Here is a 19,372-nt window from a genome sequence, read left to right on the forward strand (position 1 = left end):
AAATCTTTCCGAAAATCTTTTTGAAATCTTTTGAGAAGAGCAGAGAAGAGGGGAGGGGAGAGGAGGGGGAAGGAAGGAAGGAAGGAAGGAAGGAAGGAAGGAAGGAAGGAAGGAAGGAAGGAAGGAAGGAAGGAAGGAAGGAAGGAAGGAAGGAAGGAAGGAAGGAAGGAAGGAAGGAAGGAAAAATAAAGAAAGGGAGATAAGGGAGATAAGGGAGGAGGAGGGAGGAGGAGGAGGAGGAGGGAGGAAGGAAGGAAGGAAGGAAGGAAGGAAGGAAGGAAGGAAGGAAGGAAGGAAGGAAAAATAAAGTAAGGGAGGGGAAGGAGGGGAGGGAGGAAAGAAAAATAAAGTAAGGGAGGGGAGGGAGAGAGGAAGGAAGGAAAAATAAAGAAAGGGAGATGAGGGAGGAGGGAGAGGAAGGAAAAATAAAGAAAGGAGATAAGGGAGATAAGGAGGGAGGAGGAGGAGGGAGGAGGAGGAAGGAAGGAAGGAAGGAAGGAAGGAAGGAAGGAAGGAAGGAAGGAAGGTAGGAAGGAAAAATAAAGTAAGGGATGGAAGGAGGGAGGAGGAAAGAAAAATAAAGTAAGGGAGGGGAGGGAGAGAGGAAGGAAGGAAAAATAAAGAAAGGGAGATGAGGAAGGAAGGAAGGAAGGAAGGAAGGAAGGAAGGAAGGAAGGAAGGAAGGAAGGAAAAATAAAGTAAGGGAGATAAGGGAGGGAGGGAGGGAGGGAGGAAGGAAGGAAGGAAGGAAGGAAGGAAGGAAGGAAGGAAGGAAGGAAGGAAGGAAGGAAGGAAGGAAGGAAAAATAAAGTAAGGGAGGGGAGGGAGGGAGAGGAAGGAAAGAAAAATAAAGAAAGGAGATAAGGGAGGGAGGAGGGAGGGAGGGAGGAAGGAAGGAAGGAAGGAAGGAAGGAAGGAAGGAAGGAAGGAAGGAAGGAAGGAAGGAAGGAAGGAAAAATAAAGAAAATGAGATAAGGGAGGGAGGGAGGGAGGAAGGAAGGAAGGAAGGAAATTACCAACTGCATGATTGAGGCCTCTCAGGAAGAGTTTCCAAAGGTAAAAATAAGGATGTTGGCCCTGCACAAAGCATCAAACCAAAACAGAAGAGAAGAGCACGAGGGACACCTAATCACCTGACGTTCACAGTGGACAATCAACAGAGAAGTCCATGAAAAAAGGACATGGAGCCACCTTGTAAGTTGTAGCATTCCTTAGGGAGACATAAAGGCATGCACTGAAATTTTGCAAGCAGGCATTTTGGGTCAATTCAGAAACAAAAACATCAGGCAGGACGATACCACAAGGCCAGTGGCCTGGCAGAAGCAGGCAATACTTAGCGGTCCCCAAGTTTAAAAATGCACCACCCCTCAGGGAAAACTTCTAATATTTTGAACAGAATACATCCCATCCGCAGAGAAGGTTATTGTTTTTAGCAACTCATTTCTCATCCATATATTTTTTTTTTTTAAAAAGTAGGCATTCGTAGCCTCTAAAAACAAAATTCAAGTCGGTTTAATATTTGCAAAGTGTGGTTTGTAAGCCCGAACCTTCTTTATGTTTCTTCTTTTGAATAAAGGGGACAGGTCAGTGGCGGGTTGCCCCCTGGTTCGGACCGGTTCTTGCAAACTGGTAGTAAAACCTGGGGTAGGCTCCGCCCACCGACCCCGACCTCATCAGGAAGCTTCTGCGCATGCATGCAATCCCACTGTGAACCGGTAGTAAAAGGTAAGTAGAACCCAGCCCTGGGACAGGTGTTTGTCAAAGACATTTTAAAGTTATAAGAGAGTCCTCGACTTATGACAATAAAGCCCAAAATGTCCATTAAGCAAGGCAGCTATTAAGTGTCTTTCGCCCCACTTTTTTTTTTTTTTGCTACAGTTGTTAAGTGAATCATGGGGTCCTTAAGCAAATCTGGCTTCCTCCATTGACTTTGCTTGTCGGAAGTTTGCAAAAAGTGATGACCTGATCTTAGGACACGGTCATAAGTACGAAGCAGTTGCCAAGCGTCTGAATTTTGATCACGTGACCATGGGGATGCTGGAAAGGGCGTAACTGTGGAAAACGGCCGCTAAGTCGCTTTTTCCAGTGACGTTGTTAACTTTGAACGGTCACTAAATAAACAGTTGTAAGTCGAGGACTACCCATCAAAGCATAATGACCAGCACCACAAGCTGAAACAGACTCAATCCACAGACCTAAGAAATAAGTGGAACTTATTTCTTAAGAGTGTGTGTTTGTGTCCATGTATACATATATCCACATATATCAGTGGTGGGTTTCAAACATTTTTACTACCGGTTCTGTGGGTGTGGCTTGGTGGGCGTGGCAGGGGAAGGATACTGTAAAATCTCCATTTCCACCCCACTCCAGGGGAAGGATACTACAAAATCCCCATTTCTTCCCAATCAGCTGGGACTCGGGAGGCAGAGAATAGATGGGGGCAGGGCCAGTCAGAATTTTTACTACCGGTTCTCCAAACTACTCAAAATTTCCACTACCGGTTCTCCAGAACTGGTCAGAACCTGCTGAAACCCACCTCTGACATATATATATACTGTTTCCCCTAAAATAAGACTCAACCGGAAAATAAGCCCTAACCTAGTATGTTTTTTTCAGGATGCTTGTAATATAAGCCCTACTCCAAAAATAAGTCCCAGTTGTCAGACAGACAGACACATTTAGTACCGTATTTCCCTGAAAATAAGATCTAACTGGAAAATAAGCCCTAATGCATTTTTGGAGCAAAAATTAATATGACCAAGTCTTATTTTTGGAAAAACATGGTATATACATATATATACGTACATATACATATATATACATACATACACAACATACATATATACATTACATATATATATACATACATATATAGGTTTTCACGGGTATAGGTAAAACCAAAACCTACCTATGTATTTATGTATATATGTATGTATGTATGTATGTATGTATGTATGTATACACACACACACACACATACATACTCATACGTTCACATCATGTGGGTTTTTCCTATCGAAGCAACCTGGTCTACCCAAATATGGGAGGGAGCATACTGCTTCCTTTTCACCTTTTCAGCTCCGATCCAGGAGCCTCTCACAGGCAGTCACTTTCACGACAAAGTATTTTGTGTTAAACTTACCGACAAAGAAATAAAGGGAGGGAAGCCATATGCTTCCTCCCATATTTGGGTAGACCAAGTTGCTTCAATAGGAAAAAAAGAAACCCACTTGAACGTTCCCCTGGTGCAGCTGACAAAGAGGAGAACCTGTGGCTTAGTGGTTAATACATCTGCCTAATATGCAAGCAAGCCCAGGATCGAATCCCAGAAGGGTAGGGCTAGCTGATGAGAACTAAATAGCTTGAAATAGATCTATGCTAGTCTCCCTTTAGTTCTTTGTCAGTAGCTCTGGATCTAAGCTCAGAGACATCCTGTTGTTGTTGTTGTTAGTTGCGAAGTCGTGTCCGACCCATCGCGACCCCATGGACAACGTTCCTCCAGGCCTTCCTGTCCTCTACCATCCTCTGGAGTCCATTTAAACTCATGCCTACTGCTTCAGTGACTCCATCCAGCCACCTCGTTCTTTGTCGTCCCTTTCTTCTTTTGCCCTCAATCGTTCCCAGCATTAGGCTCTTCTCCAGTGAGTCCTTCTCATTAGGTGGCCAAAGTATTTCAGTTTCATCTTCAGGATCTGGCCTTCTAAAGAGCAGTCAGGGTTGATCTCCTCTAGGACTGACTTGTTTGTTCGCCTTGCAGTCCAAGGGACTCGCAGGAGTCTTCTCCAGCACCCGAGTTCAAAGGCCTCAATTCTTTGAAATTTAACATATCTATACATATATGTGTGTATGTGTGTGTATACATACATACGTACATACACACACACACGTGCAATTAAGATATTAAGATAAAAGCCGACAGTATGTTAATATTTATGTCTAAATTTACAGTGCCTGAAAATGTCTATTTTCCCCTCTTAAGGCACTACTAGGTTTGCACACTTATTCTCCAGTAAAAAGAAATGACTCTTTGGTCTTGAAATAAGAACTTACACTCTGAAATGAGAGATAAAAGTTCAAAGATTTGACACAGGGAAACATCTATTTGCTGCACTTTTATACAGCAGGATTCATCCATCCCTCTCTTCACTCCTCCCAATATTCAATTACATAACTCCTTTGAAAAGCTCTTTAAAGCAAAAACTAAGAAGAAGAAAACCTTCTGCAGAATAAAACAAAAAAAAAAGTGCTTCTTCAAAAGTAACCACATTGGGTAACTTTTTCAAGTTATAAAGCAAAATTAAATTTAGCAATTAAAATGGAAACGATCCTGAATCAGGAAAGCAACCATAATGTTTTTAAGGCAAATGCACACAAAAGTAGCTATTGGCTAGGAATAAGTAACTGAAGCCTCCATGTTAAATCATACATATAAGTCATCCTCGACTTATGACCGCAATTGAGCCCAAAATTTCCAGTGCTAAGCAAGACAGTTGATAAGTGAGTTTTGCCCAGTGGTGAAATCCAATTTTTTTTACTACCGGTTCTGTGGGCGTGGCTTGGTGGGTGTGGTGTTGGTTAGTGGGCGTGGCTTGGTGGGCAAGGCAGGGGAAGGATACTGCAAAATCCCCATTCACACCCCATTCCCGGGGGAAGGAAATTGCAAAATCTCCATTCCCACCCCACTCTGGGGCCAACCAGAAGTGGTATTTGCCGGTTCTCCAAACTACTCAAAATTCCCGCTACCGGTTCGCCAGAACCTGTCAGAACCTGCTAGATTTCACCCCTGGTTTTGCCGGATTTCTCGACTTTTCTTGTCCCGGTTGTTGTGAATCACTCCAACTGTTAAGTTAGTAACTTGTTTGCTAAGTAAATCTGGCTTCCCCACGGACTTTTATCGGTAAAAGCTGACCCCAAAAGCTTTCTTTCAGTCCTGTCATAACTTTAAACAGTCATTAAATGAATGGTCATAAGTAGAAGACTGTATATCCATTCATCAGAATAAGCAGTTATGCGAAGGGCACAACGAGTATAAAATTGTAAGCTAAAGAAATTAAAGCCACGAAAATAACAAAAACAGCTAATCTGCATTTTATCTGGATACATATTCAAAAAAAAAAAAAATCTGTTTGGCATATTTCACTAAATTATGACGATGTCAAAATGATGGATGCAGCGGTTTCATTTCCTAAATGCAACCATTATATATTTCTATCTTGATATATGTCCATTGCAACATTTGTAGGAAGATGTTTTCACGCAGGTCTCATTATAAGTTACGTTATTAAAAGGCCTTGGCTTATATTTAATTTTATATATTGATATATAGTTTTTATATATTGATATGTTCCATTGGGGCGGGCTAATTAATCATGCAGACTAAAAATTCCATGTTGAATAGCCTATGAAGGAAGTTATTATATCCACCAACTCTGAAACGTTTTACGACTTTGATTTTCTCTTTTCCCAAAAAAAACTAGTTTTAGAGGAATAATATCTTTTCTTCCTCTACTCCACAGAAAACCTGGGGAAAGAGAGAGAGAGAGAGAGAGAGAGAGAAACAGAAAAAGACAGCAAGGATACGGCTACCTTAAAAGCTTCAATCTCTGGCACTGCCAGGTTTGCGAGAACGTTGATGTATCTGTCACAATAAACCTTAACATCCACTAAATTTGAAAAGTCTTATTTATACTTTTCTGAATTCCTCTCTCTTCCTAAACAACATTATGTATACTTTTCTCCCCACTCAGAAAACCCAAAGAGGGACAGAATTAAAAAAAAAAGTGAGAGAGAGAGAGAGAAAAAAAGGATACGGCTACTTTAAAAACTTCAATCTCTCTGACGCTGCTGCCTAAGAGAACATTAATGCATCTGTCACGATAACAAGCTAAGAATAACATCCAGACATCAAACCGAGCACCTCGGATCCGTCTCATTGATTTATTAAACGCACAGCAACATCTGCAGCTGGCGCAGAGGCGCTGGGCAAAATGAACGCGAGATCAATTCAAACGGGGAAAAAAGAAAGAAAGAAAGAAAACAGATAAATTGACGCATAATTTACACGCAGTTCCACAAACGGGCTTCATTGTTTTACTTCGTCTTGCTGGAGCCAATGAGTTTAATAAGTGTACGTTTCTCTGATCGGGCGGCGTTAAAGGAGAGCTGGCGTCAGAGAAGGGAACAAAAATAGTTTCCGAACACTTTTTGAATATGCGGCAAGGAATATCATCCAGGTCTAATGATTTGGCTTCAGCTTCAGGGACCAAAGAATAGGTTGGAGTAGGTTCAGGAAAAGCAGGTGGAGGAGACCAGAAGTGAGCAAAAATGTCGCTATGCCGGGTTGAAATGTGTTACACAAACGCACAAACTCTATCCTACCTACCCTGTGTTTTTTGGGGGGGGAGGAAAACTGGAATTCCTGGGTAATTCCTGGAAGAGAGAGATAAAAATCACAGCTCCTTCACAATAGGTTTTTGCTGTAACGGAACTCGCAGGAGAATTAACTATTCTTACGCGCCCACACCCAACTTCTCTAGAAAATTCTAGAAAGCGATTCGCTGCGCGCGGGGAATATTGCTAACCCAGATATGCCGCCCAACTGCGCTTGAAAAAGTTTACACAGCACCGCCAAGAACTTCTGGAGGTCGCGCATGGGCATCAGCCTTAAGGTGGTTTGTTTGCGTGCACATATTATGGGGCCTAGTCATTCCGGTTGATGGTTCACATTCTAGGACAGGTAGTCCTCGAGTTACGACCACAACTCAGCCCAAAATGTCTGTTCTTCAGTGACAAAGGTGTTAAGGGAGTTTTGCCCCGTTTTACAACTTTCCTTGCCACATTTGTTAAGTGAATCGCTGAAGTTTTTAAATTAGCCACACGGTTGTTAAGTGAATCTGGCTTCCCCATTGACTTGGCTTGTCAGAAGGTCACAAAAGGCGATTAGGTGACCTCGGGGACGTCATAAATACGAACCAATTACCACGCGTCTGAATTTTTGATCATGTGACCAATGGGGATTCTGCAATGGCCGTTAAGTGTGAAAAACGGCTATAAGGCACTTTTTTCAGTGCGTTGTAACTTCAAACCGTCACTAAACAAACGGTTGTAAGTTGAGGACTACCTGTACATTGTTTCAAACCAGTCAGTTCTACTTTCTTTAAAAACCACAAAGACAGGTAGTCCTCGACTTACAACCGTTTATTTAGGGACCGCTCAAAGTTACGACGATACTGAAAAAAGGGACTTATGGCCGTTTTTCACACTTACGACCGTTGGGGCATCCCCCATAGTCACACGATCAAAATTCAGACCGTTGGCCGCTGGCGCGTATTAAAAGGATGGCTGCAGTGCCCGGGGTCACGCGAACCCCTTTTGCGACCTTCTGACAAGCAAAGTCAATGGGGAAGCCGGATTCACTTAACAGCCGTGTTACTCACTTAATAGATGCAATGATTCACTTAACAGCTGCGGCAAGAAAGTCGTAAAATGGGACAAACTCGCTTTACAAATGTTTTAACTTGCCAACAGAAATTTTGGGCGCAATTGTGGTAAATGCACTAGCTGACTCTGTGGTTTCTTCCCCAAACCCCCAAAACTTTAGACTGTCTACTGTTGACCTCACCCAGTGGTGGGTTTCAAATTTTTTTACTACCGGTTCTGTGGGAGTGGCTTGGTGGGAATGGCATGGCTTGGTGGGCGTGACAGGGGAAGGATACTGTAAAATCTCCATTTCCACCCCACTCCACGGGAAGGATACTGCAAAATCCCCATTCCCTCCCGATCAGCTGGGACTTGGGAGGCAGAGAATAGATGGGGGCAGGGCCAGTCAGAATTTTTACTACCAGTTCTCTGAACTACTCAAAATTTCTGCTACCGGTTCTTCAGAACTGGTCAGAACCTGCTGAAACCCACCTCTTCCTCACCCCATTCCTAAGAGGTCTGTAAGGGGCGTGCATAAGAGCACCAGCGTGCCTACCGTCCCTGTCCTAATGTTCCCTTTAATTGTATTCATTTTATGTGTTCAATTCATGCTTATACTTATATATGTTATCTAATACATACTCGACAAATAAATAAAAGAAATAAAAGAAAAATTAAACAAGTCAAGAACTACCTGTAAACAAATATTACTTATTCAATATATGAATAAGTCAATGCCCTTTAGCCAATACAGTTTACTAGAGTTTGTCTTTGTTCAGTTGAATTACCTCTTACAATGTCATGGAAAGATATGTTGTGTATTTTATGATCAACCCCTCCCATACTTTTTTTTGCTCAAAATTAAAGGAAATCACAATTAATGCAACACTTAACTGTTACTCTACCCATTCTGCAGAGAAGAGGTGGAAGAAAAAGTGTTTTTCAAAACCTACAAAATAAGCAGCTGGATTAAATCTAAAAGCTAAACCGAAGGTTTTCCAGCTCACGCTTCTTGCCACCAAACTACACATCAGTAAGCAGAGCACTTCAACATTCATCCCCCCCCTTCTACAAGCTGGCAAGTTAATAAATATTTCTCTTTTTAAAAATATCAAGTGCATCTGTCAACTCATTGACTAACCACTCTGGACACGTCTGAATTCATGCGAACCACTTGACATTCAAAATATGGTCTTGTTTATGCGAAGATTATTGTGGGCATTGGAAACGGTGATGTGACAAAGATTGTAACTTTTGGATTGTCTGCATCGAATACAGCAACTGCACGATTTATGGGATTCTTTTCAAAGATGCTACAACCAGAAAGAATTATGTCACAAAAGCAAGGCCCAAAGTCAGTGTGGGTTAGTGCTTTTCTTTTAAAGCGTATATACCCTTTTTATGGGAGAACTGATCACTGTTTTAAATACATATTTTTTTAAAAATTAAAACTTTACTAGTTCGTTTATGAATTTCCTCTTTTTCTGAAGACCTTTTAAAACTTGCTTAAGATTCCTGATTTCCGTAACATAGCAGAGACATCATTTTACAAAAGTTTTGATTCAAACATCAGGATTTAAAGTAAGACTTTCTTAGTTGCTTTGTCCTAAGAAATTGTATTCAGAAGTCAAATTAATGGCCTTACCCTCCAGCTAAGTACATATAGGCACATAAATGATTTTCAGATATATGCCTAACATTATCCATAGGATCCTAGATGATTAAAAAGGCCAGAATTAATTACTTGCTTGAATTTCCGCAGCAATCTATAAAATACGCTTATAAAATACGCTATTATTGGAATTCCCAAGAATTCCAATGAACAGATATATAATATTGAAAAAGGAGATTTACTGAAACAGTACTTCTACCCAAAACTAAAAGGACAACATGTGGAGTTTTAAAAAAGGGCTACGATGGAAAAGAAGTTGGATTTCAACAACAGAGACATATTTCCTTGTTTCCCAAAAACTTCCGACAAGAGTTCGGTTGAAAGCTTCAGGAAACAAGTGACGTTCTCAACTTAGCAGAAGTGAATATTGTTTAAAAGATGTTGCCGTACTACCAAAAAAACCAAACAAACTTAAGAAGCATGGCATTTTTAATATATATATATATATATATATATATATATATATATATATATATATTTATATATATATATATATATATATATATATATATATAGTGTGCTTCCAGAAGAAGAAGGAATGGTGATGGAGGAGGAGGAGGAGGAGGAAGAAGAAGAAGAGGCAAAAAAGGAAGAAGAATGTAGATTGTAATGGTCAAATAACATTCAGAGGGCCAACGCAAAGTCGCATCCCAGCTGCATAAAGACATCCAAAATCTTTTTGACAATTTCACATTCCAGGTGCAGAAGTCGACCTACTATGGGGTTACCATGTCAGAATGCACTGTTGAATTCAAAGTCACACACCTAAGATTAATTAAGAAATGTTGACATAAGAAAAAGAGAAGACCCAGACCTCTTATAAATTCGCCTTTCACAGGTTTGCAATCCAATTTCTATACGGGAATTTTGTTTCAACGCTGCAACGTATAGGAACAGTTGAGCTGTCAGTTATGGGAACATCAAAGATAAATATCGCATGGCTTTTCTTTTTTTTTTTTATTGCAATCAAAGGACAGCTGTTTGTCATTTCCCAAAGAGAAGGTTACTCTACGTCCTTCGTCACCAAAGCATGAAGTCAAAGTATAGCGATCTTTTTTCTTTCCAAAGGGGAGGGGGGGGAGAAGAAAACTCAGAATTCAATCCTAGGATCGGATGGATAAGAAGTGCGACGCTTACTAACAGCATATTTAGAAGTAAGTCTCACTTATGTTAATGGGATTAATTTCCAAGATGTGTACAGGATGACAAAAATAAGGAACAGCGAAACCGTACCTTCTTTTAAAACTTTCTGTTTTTAATTAGACATCTATTTCTGTTTTGTTTTTTTTAAAAAACTGCTCATGATTTCTATCGATCCGGAGATTGCCATGCAGTTGCTCCCCAACTAAAATTTCATACCATTTCCTGGCTGGATTGTATAAAGCTTTTGGAAGCCCTGAGCCTCTCTGCACGCAATGCCGTAATATTTTACTAAAGGCATCCCGTTATTTGTACTTTCTGCGCACAAAATACCAACCGAGACTTTACTTAAGACTTCTGGAAAGTTTCATTGGGTCTGAAGAAATAAATGCCCAAATTCGTTCTTTTGCCCGGCTGTTTTTCACAGACTCCAAACCTCTGGATCTAGCAAACTCCTTTTAAAAGATGCCTCCCCAAGCTTGGGCATCAAGATTTGATTTTTATTTGATTTCATTGTCATTGAACTAATATATAACTCCTGCCTCTCCAGTTACAAGTGGCTGTTTAGCCACCTCTGTTTCAATTTGGCTTAAATAAGGAGTCGGAAGGCGAAGGGAAGGCGAAGGGCTTATTATACGTTTTATCCAACCCGCCCACATCATTTTGACTTGACATGGTTTAAAGACAGCAACTTCACAGAATAGGCACAAGCTAAAGCCATGATGTCCCTCTTTGAAATGAAGGAAACGCCTTAGCCATCTGTTCCTGTCTTATTTGAATACCAAGCGATGCTTACGTGCGAGCAACCTTAAAAGTAGAAATCATTTCTACCGCAAGGAGCCTAAACGCACCGGAAAAGCAAGTGACACCAAAGGGGAGAAGTCAACACTGCACACAAGACACCCAAAAGTTGAGAATAACTCGGTGGAGAGTCTCAATCCTTCAGATCATGATTGTCCCCAAAGATGCTTTTCCAAAAGGCAACTTGGACTTCCTTGGTTTTGTTTTCCTTTGAAAAGATCTCACTTCTCATCCAAGAAGCTTCTTCAGTTCTGAAGTTCAATTCTTCAGTTCTGAAGAAGCTTCTTAGATGAGAAGCGAAATGTTTTTAAACAAAAGAAAAACCAAGGAAGTCCAACTGCTTTTTGGAAAAGCACTTTTGGGACTAAAAACTTTACCTATACTTTACTCAACATGTGACAATCAAAGGACAATCTAGTCATTTGTTTGCCAAATGTTGAGCAGAGAGAAACACGTTTGTCAGAATTTTAGAAATGTGTAGAACGAAATATTTGGCCATTTCTAGCCCTCTAAAATTTATTTCCCACTGCCTGCAAAATAAAACCAGGTTTTTACACAGGCAAGCAAGTTCTAAGGGGCAACCTGCACACCCCAAGAAACTTCAACTTGAGGGGGGAACTTCAGATTTCCCAATCTGAGAGCTCAATCCAAGGGCTCGGTGTGTTCCTTTTAAACCAAACAAAAAATAAGGAAAGATAACAAAGTAGAAAATGTTTTAAATAATAAACAATGATCTAATAATAAACAATGAGTAGAAACAAGAGTTGGCAAGTTTTGTATTCATTCTAGGATCTCAGAAAACACATTAACAAGAAAATTGGCTTTTTGGCAGCTTAGTTTCTTAAAAATTGAGAATAGTTGGGTCATTTTGATCAGAACTGGGGATTTTTCCTTCCCCAATCTTTTTCCTATTGAAAACTTCCTCTGATTTGAACGTTCTTGTACATTTGCAATATGCAGAAAACTTTTTTACGTATTGTTTTACAAGATGAGATAAAAGAACTATGTTATTTGGAGAAATTAGAAGCCACTTTCTGACTATAATTATTTGAATAACTCAGGAGACTATAGGGCAAATAATACTTTTGAGAATGTTCCTTTAATTTACTATGTACTAAGGAGCAGTTTGTAAATGGTCATTCAGTCCGGAGCATACACGACTCCTAATGTTTTCTAGTAATCTGCCAAGTGACATCCTCTTTGTGCATTGCAAATTATAATTTCAGCCACAATAATTTAAGGAAATACAAAGTTTTAAAGTCTCATAACAAAGGAACTGGGGAAACTGTCTCACATACATAAAATTTGAAGAACAAGCATATTTTTGGTGTCTTATGAAATAAATTCAGAGTGTCATTTGTATTAACAACAACAAAAAAAGATTACCAAAATCTTGAATTAATCCTACTTCTTTCTAGCCTATGTATTTATAAAAGCATATTTTTTTCCTGCTTGCATTTTGACTGAGCAGACAGAGTCGTTTATCTCTCATATGAATATTGCAAAAGGTTTTTGCGGTAAGGACATTAAACAAAATTAGTTCCAATATTACTATATGATCACCTTTCTTTAAGAAAATTTGCTCCGGGCGTTTTTTGCCTGCTATTTACATAATCTCATTCAACCACAACTTTCCTCTGGGGAACCAACCATCCAATAGAGTTTTGTCCACTTCTGGGGTTTATAGCCAAAGGACTCGGGAGAGCAGATGGTAGTCTGCATAAACCTTGCTTGGACTTTTATGGCAGGATCCTCAAATTGCAACCCAGTTTGTCTTGTTAGCTAGGTTGGAGCCACATGTGAACCCAGCAAAATCTGCGGATCTTTGAATCTACCATTACTAAGATATGACCACTTAGATGTCCAGCAGCTTTTTATTCCAACCTCCAAAACCTTAAACCCAAGGATACAATCAACTTCTAAGCAGTTTCTATCCCAACCAAGTTTTTTTTGTTCTATTAGGGCAGATACACTATGCAAAATTTCAGAGAAAGCGGTTAAAAGAAATAGAAACGGCCCTCAGCCTTTCACTTCTTCAAGAATTATCCTTCTCAACTCCCTAGAAGTTGTTTCTAGGTAGAAATGTTTAGGATATGGCTGTTAAATGCAATCCTGAATCTCTTTTTTTCCAAAGAATTTCTCTACTCAATAGACAACCCTTCCCTCCATCTTTTAAAGAAGATTAAACTTCGTAACTCAGAAGCAACTATGGAACTCAACAGCTCGATACCCTAACAAAAACAATTTCCTTGTTCCAAAGGAGACCCTTATTTTTCCCCAAGCCAAAATTAAGTACCCAGAGGCATCTTTTAAAAACAAAAGTGGAACTTATTTTAAATTATAAACGGCAACTTGGCCTTAAATCCCCAAGTCTGTGCCCTCTCTGCAAAGGAACAACACCCCTAAAACCAAATGCCCCCCTATTTTTAAAGCATGGGGCTTAGCTCCGCATTGTTCGCACGGGGTCTTAATAATTGGTGGACAAATCCTATGTTTTGCAAACCAGTCTCGACTACAGTGAAGTTCTTTTTACAACCCAGCTTAGGGCACCATCTCAAAAGAGGTGTCTTTTATGGCGGGACGGGCCCCCTATTACCCAGAAACTTGCTTAAAAGTTGGACCGTAGCACCACCTCTCTCCTCACCCTTCTTGACTTCCCTCCCCCTGCCTCTCAAAGCCCCCCCGAATTTTCACAGCAACAAAGTTTTGGGTCCAGGTTCAGATCTCACAATTCTGGACAAAGCGATTGGGAAGGGACCTTGGACTTCCTATATCTCCTTTTCCTCTGAATGAATACCCCTCCTCCTCCCAATCCAGACAGGCAGACAGGTTCGAAAGCATGCCTGTCCCCCACTCCTTAAATCCCCCACTCTCCCCTCCCGGTTGTAACTTGTCCCACTATTCCAGGCATCAAACTCCCTCCTCAAAAAAGCCTTCACGGACTGTAAAAATTAGATCCTGACTTCTTTCTTTCTTATTTTTCTGTCTCTCTTTGATTTCTTCCCCCTTCCTTCCTTCCTTTCCTTCTTTCTTTTTCTTTCTCTTTCCTCCTTTCCTTCTTCTCTTTCGCTCCTTCCTTTCTCCCTTCCTTCCGATATTGTGTGCATTACTTTCTAAAGGCAAGAATTGGCTCTTAATCCCAAACCGGGGTGGACGGCGGAGGGGAATCCCAAAGCACCCGTTAGAGACCCCATGCAACTCGCCTGCCCCGTTCCCACGTTCGGAAGCGAATTCTCTCGCCTAGGAGGGGTGTTTTTTTCCCTCCCACTTCTGTTTCGGATGCCGGGGCCTCCACCTCTCTGTCCCCTCCCCCCACCTCCCCAAATAACGGGTCTGGTCTCCTTTCCCCGCAAAAGAGAAACACCCCCCCCCAACTCACTCACTCTCACACACACACACACATTCACACACACCCCGACCCGCGCTCACCTGGCGTTGGTGCAGTCGCTGTACAAAGTTTCGAAGTCTTTGCGCGTGATGAGCTTGCACCGGTTGACGCCCGGCTGGATGGCGCCCAGCCCGCGCAGGATGCGCACTTGCTCCACGGTGCAAACCACGGGCGCGATGTCCAGCCGCTTCAGCTTGGTGTAGACGGTGTGGAGCCCGCCGACCAGGTGCTTGAGGAAGAGGTCGAAGACCTGCGGCAGGCAGATCAGCTCCTGCCCGTCCACCACGAAGGAGGCCACTTTCACCCCGTGCAGGTCCACCATCTTGCACTCGTTGCCCACCAGCGGAGCCGACGCCGATGCCCCGGGGACCCCCGCTCCTCCTCCTCCGACGCCGACCGCCACCCCCACCCCTCCGACGCCCGCGGGCGCCGCGTTGGAGATGAAGCCGTGGATGAGACTACTGGCAGCACCGCCGCTGCTGCTCCCGCTGCTCCCTCCGCCGCCGCCGCCGCCGGCCAGCCTCGGAGACTCGGAGGGGCTGGGGGAATAAAGAGGGTCCGCCCGGAACAAACCGGCCGAGACCCCCGCGCCGCCGCCGCCGCTGCTGCTGGTGGTGCTGATGCTGCTGCTGCTGCTTCCACCGCTGCTGCTGCAACCTCCGCCGCTTCCCCCGGCGGCTCCGCTGCTGCTGCTACCGCCGCCTCCTCCGGGGTTGGAAGTTGCGGGAATGCTCGGGGGAGAAGACACGGCCATGCTCTCTACTACTCCTCCTCCGCCCCGGCCGCCTGGCTCGGCGTCGGCGTCGGCAGCCGCATCCAACCCGGCCGGCTCCACTTTTTCCTCCAAACTGTTTGCGCTTCCTCGAGGAAAGGAGGCGAAAAGCAGCCGGCGAGCGATGCAAGGGAGGCGGGGGCTCGGGGGGGGGGAGGAGGGCTGGAGGGTGGGGGGTGGGCGGGGGGTGGGGAGGGAAAGGACAGACCCTGGCCCGGCCCCGCCCACGCCCCGCCTCTTTCCCCGGGGAGCGCCCAGAGAAGCAGCGCTTTGCAAGCCCAGGCGCCTCCTCCTCCTCTTCCTCCTCCCTCTCCTTTCTTCCCCACCCCCTCCTACTCTACCCACCACCCATTACCCGGGCCAGGGGGTGGGAGGGGTCCTCCTTGGCTCCGCCCACCCGGAGCGCTACTAACGGGGTCCCAGCCCGAGCGGAGGGGCTTTGGAGGACTTTGCTTTCCTTTGCTTTCCTTTGCTGCGGGCGCCCGGTTGGAGAGCCAGCGTCCGGATGGCCCAACTTAGGCAGCGGGGGAAGTTTGATGAGGCTGGGAGGGGGATGCTACACACACACACACACCCCTGCAGTGACTTTACACGTGTCTCCGGGCCTCGGGCACAAGGAGGCGTGGGAGCCCTTTGTGCATGGAGGAGGACAGCCGTGGCACTAGCCCGCCTGGGGAAAAAAGCTTGGAGGGTCGCCCGCGGATGCTGGAGAAAAGCCGGAGGGGACACGTGCGGGGCGGGGCGAGGGAACTTAATGGAAGGTTATTGAGACTTGAGGGGGTGTTTGTAAAGAGATTGGATAGAGGCAGCCTGAAATGGCAAGTTTTGAAATTAAGCTAAGAATGTGCCGGTTTAATATTTCCCAAAATATTATATTCTTATGGGGGGCATCCTACATAGGGCATCCTTCTCTTGTCCCATTTAGTTCTTTTTGCTTGGCCAGCTTAAAGCAGAAACTTGGCTTCACCGCACCTCCAAAAACTTGATTTTCCTAACCATAGGGACTGCCTTCACAGAACAAAGCTAAAAAAATGCAAGCCCACCGTGCCATGGTTTGCCGTGTGCAAATATGCCAGTAACTATTTTTTCAGCCATCCAACAAGCAAGACTTTAGTTTCCAAAGACGGAAGGAGATTGCTAAAATGCCTATTAGTGCTGCGTTCAGACATTATTAAGCACTTCGGGGCTGTCAGGCCTGGGTTGTGAAACTCTAGATTTATTTATTTATTTATTTATTTATTTTATTCGATTTTTATACCGCCCTTCTCCTGAAGGACTCAGGGCGGTGTACAGCCAAGTAAAAATCACAGTATAAACATTAAAAGAAATTAAAACAAAACATATTATAAGGTGGCCAAATTTAAAACAATTTAAAACATTAAAATATAAATAACCCCAATAAAATTTTAGATAACGGCCAGATGGATGGCAGCAGAAATAATGCAGAAAATACACTCTTTTTGCAATCTAGATCTGCTAACTTTACATTGGACTAACCACGGTTAGCTTGATTCACCCTGATTGCTAAGCTGTAAAACATGGTTTAGAAAGCAGACGGGGCTCAAACATGTTAACTGCAAACCCATCAGTTGGCCAAGCACCCAGCTTTTGATCACATGGCCATAAGGGTGCTGCAACAGTCATGTGCAAGAACTGGTCACAAGTCACCTTTTTCATTGCCATTTGTAACTTTAGCAGTTGCTAAACAATGCTTGCAAGTCAAGGCCTACCTTTAAATAATTAAATATTTAATTAAATATTATTATAATTATTATCCTGTGTTGATTATTATTACTTTGTTGTTTTGCTTGTACACTGAGAGCTTATGCACCAAATTCCTTGTCAAATCACACTTGGCCAATAAAGAACCTATTCTATTCTATTCTATTCTATTCTATTCTATTCTATTCTATTCTACTCTACTCTACTCTACTCTACTCTACTCTACTCTACCTTATTTCCCGAATGCCATCACTCTGCTTAACAACTAATTCCCACAACACTGTCAAATAATTTACTAAGGACTGTATTACTATTATTCATCTCTTCCTTATTAGTATCTATCTCTTTCCACTTATTACTATAACCACGTTGTTTGTATCTTTCAATTATATTGTTTTTGTTTCCTAGTACGATTTGATAGCTTATTAGTAACCTCGACTATCACTAAGTGTTGTATCTTTTTATTCTTGATGAATGTATTTTATTCTCCTTATGTACACTGAGAACATATGCACCTGACAAATTTCTTGTGTGTCCAATCACATTTGCCCAATAAAGAATTCTATTCTATTCTATTCTATTCTATTCTATTCTATTCTATTCTATTCTATTCTATTCTATTCTATTCTATTCTACTCTACTCTACTCTACTCTACTCTACTCTACCTTATTTCCCGAATGCCATCACTCTGCTTAACAACTAATTCCCACAACACTGTCAAATAATTTACTAAGGACTGTATTACTATTATTCATCTCTTCCTTATTAGTATCTATCTCTTTCCACTTATTACTATAACCACGTTGTTTGTATCTTTCAATTATATTGTTTTTGTTTCCTAGTACGATTTGATAGCTTATTAGTAACCTCGACTATCACTAAGTGTTGTATCTTTTTATTCTTGATGAATGTATTTTATTCTCCTTATGTACACTGAGAACATATGCACCTGACAAATTTCTTGTGTGTCCAATCACACTTGCCCAATAAAGAATTCTATTCTATTCTATTCTATTCTATTCTATTCTATTCTATTCTATTCTATTCTTTCTGTTTATTCTATTCTATTCTACTCTACCCTACCCTACCCTACCCTACCCTACCCTGTTCTATTCTATTCTATTCTATTCTATTCTATTCTATTCTACTATACGCTATTCTATTCTACTATATGCTATTCTCTTCTCCCCTACCTTACCTTACCCTACTCCTATTCTATTCTATTCTACCCTACCCTACCTTACCCTATTATACTCGATTCTATTAATTATATGCTCTTTTCTACCCTATCCTATCAAATTTCAATCTGTGGATTAAAGGGCTTCCCGCGCTTTGAGCCAGTGCAACTGCCTGCTGTGAATTTGTGTAGCCCAGATGAAGAACTTAACAACAGAGGGAGTTTCAATCATACAGTTACACGGTACTTTACTTGCACCAACTTAAATCAGTGGGTTTTTTAAAAAATGTTCTCCGTAATGGTTTGCAAGAGCGATGCCCAATTATGTTTGGCTAATCGGTAGTGAGAACAGACTGATGCAGGACTACAACCGCAGCCTTGCAGGTCCGGCTACAGGCGGACTGAATCTACTTTCCTACGGATCAACTAGATCAGCGGTTCTCAACCTGTGGGTCGCGACCCCATTGGGGGTCGAATGACGATTTGCCAGGGGTCGCCTAAGATCATCGGAAATATGGGAAGTATACTTGCGAGTTGAAGAATCGCGCTTCAATGGTTGACTCCACAAGCCAGCTGCAGGCTCTTCAAATCGCTAGCCGAATTCGGCTTCAGGCGTGATGAATTAAAAAAGAGAGAAATCTATGCTCTGATGTCTCCCTCTCAAGCCAGCTGCAATCACTCCCAATCGCTAGCCTAATCTGGCTTCAGGCGCAATAAACTTAATAGGGGAGGAGTCTCCGCTTTAATGCCTCCGTCCTCAAGGCCATCACAAGCAGTTCAGATCGCTAGCCAATACGGCTTCAGGCGCCATAAATTCAAAACGGAAAAAAAATTACGGTTGGGGTCGTCACATCATGGAGAATTGTATTAAAGGGGTTGCAGCACTATAAAGGTTGAGAACCACTGAACTAGATGCTCGCATCAGATACTCCGAGATCAACATAGCAGCCTCTCCAAGCGATTGCAGTTGAGAGTTAGAGATAATTGCTTAACACAATGTAAGCCGCCCTGAGTCTTCAGAGAAGGGCGCGATATAAATTAAAAAAAAAAAAAAAAGCTGCCTTTAAACATGGTCTTACCTGAAAGAGCTGGAAAGTACATCTATGATTTTAAGCCTGTGTTCTTTCTATAACCCATCTCCATTGCCTTTTTCGAGGCAGAATTAGAAACTCATCCCACTAGGTGAGGTGTCCGGTCCTCTACAACAGGTGTCCCAAGCAGTGGTGAAATACTCCGAGGTTTGCCCCCCCCCCATTCGCTGCATGCACGGTGTGTGCCAA

The 19,372-nt window shown here is 42.5% G+C and overlaps 1 protein-coding gene across 1 annotated transcript in view; it reads right to left on the minus strand.

The window, feature by feature from the left end:
- Positions 1-15,174, minus strand: part of DACH2 (dachshund family transcription factor 2) — a 371,548-nt gene extending 356,374 nt beyond the window's left edge. Inside the window, exon 1 of the mRNA XM_058154632.1 lies at positions 14,462-15,174. Coding sequence (XP_058010615.1) covers positions 14,462-15,174 — 713 coding nt within the window. The remainder of the gene's footprint in view (positions 1-14,461) is intronic.
- Positions 15,175-19,372: the final 4,198 nt, after the last annotated feature.

This window comes from Ahaetulla prasina, chromosome 11 (assembly GCF_028640845.1).
Source record: "Ahaetulla prasina isolate Xishuangbanna chromosome 11, ASM2864084v1, whole genome shotgun sequence".
NCBI lineage: Eukaryota > Metazoa > Chordata > Lepidosauria > Squamata > Colubridae > Ahaetulla > Ahaetulla prasina.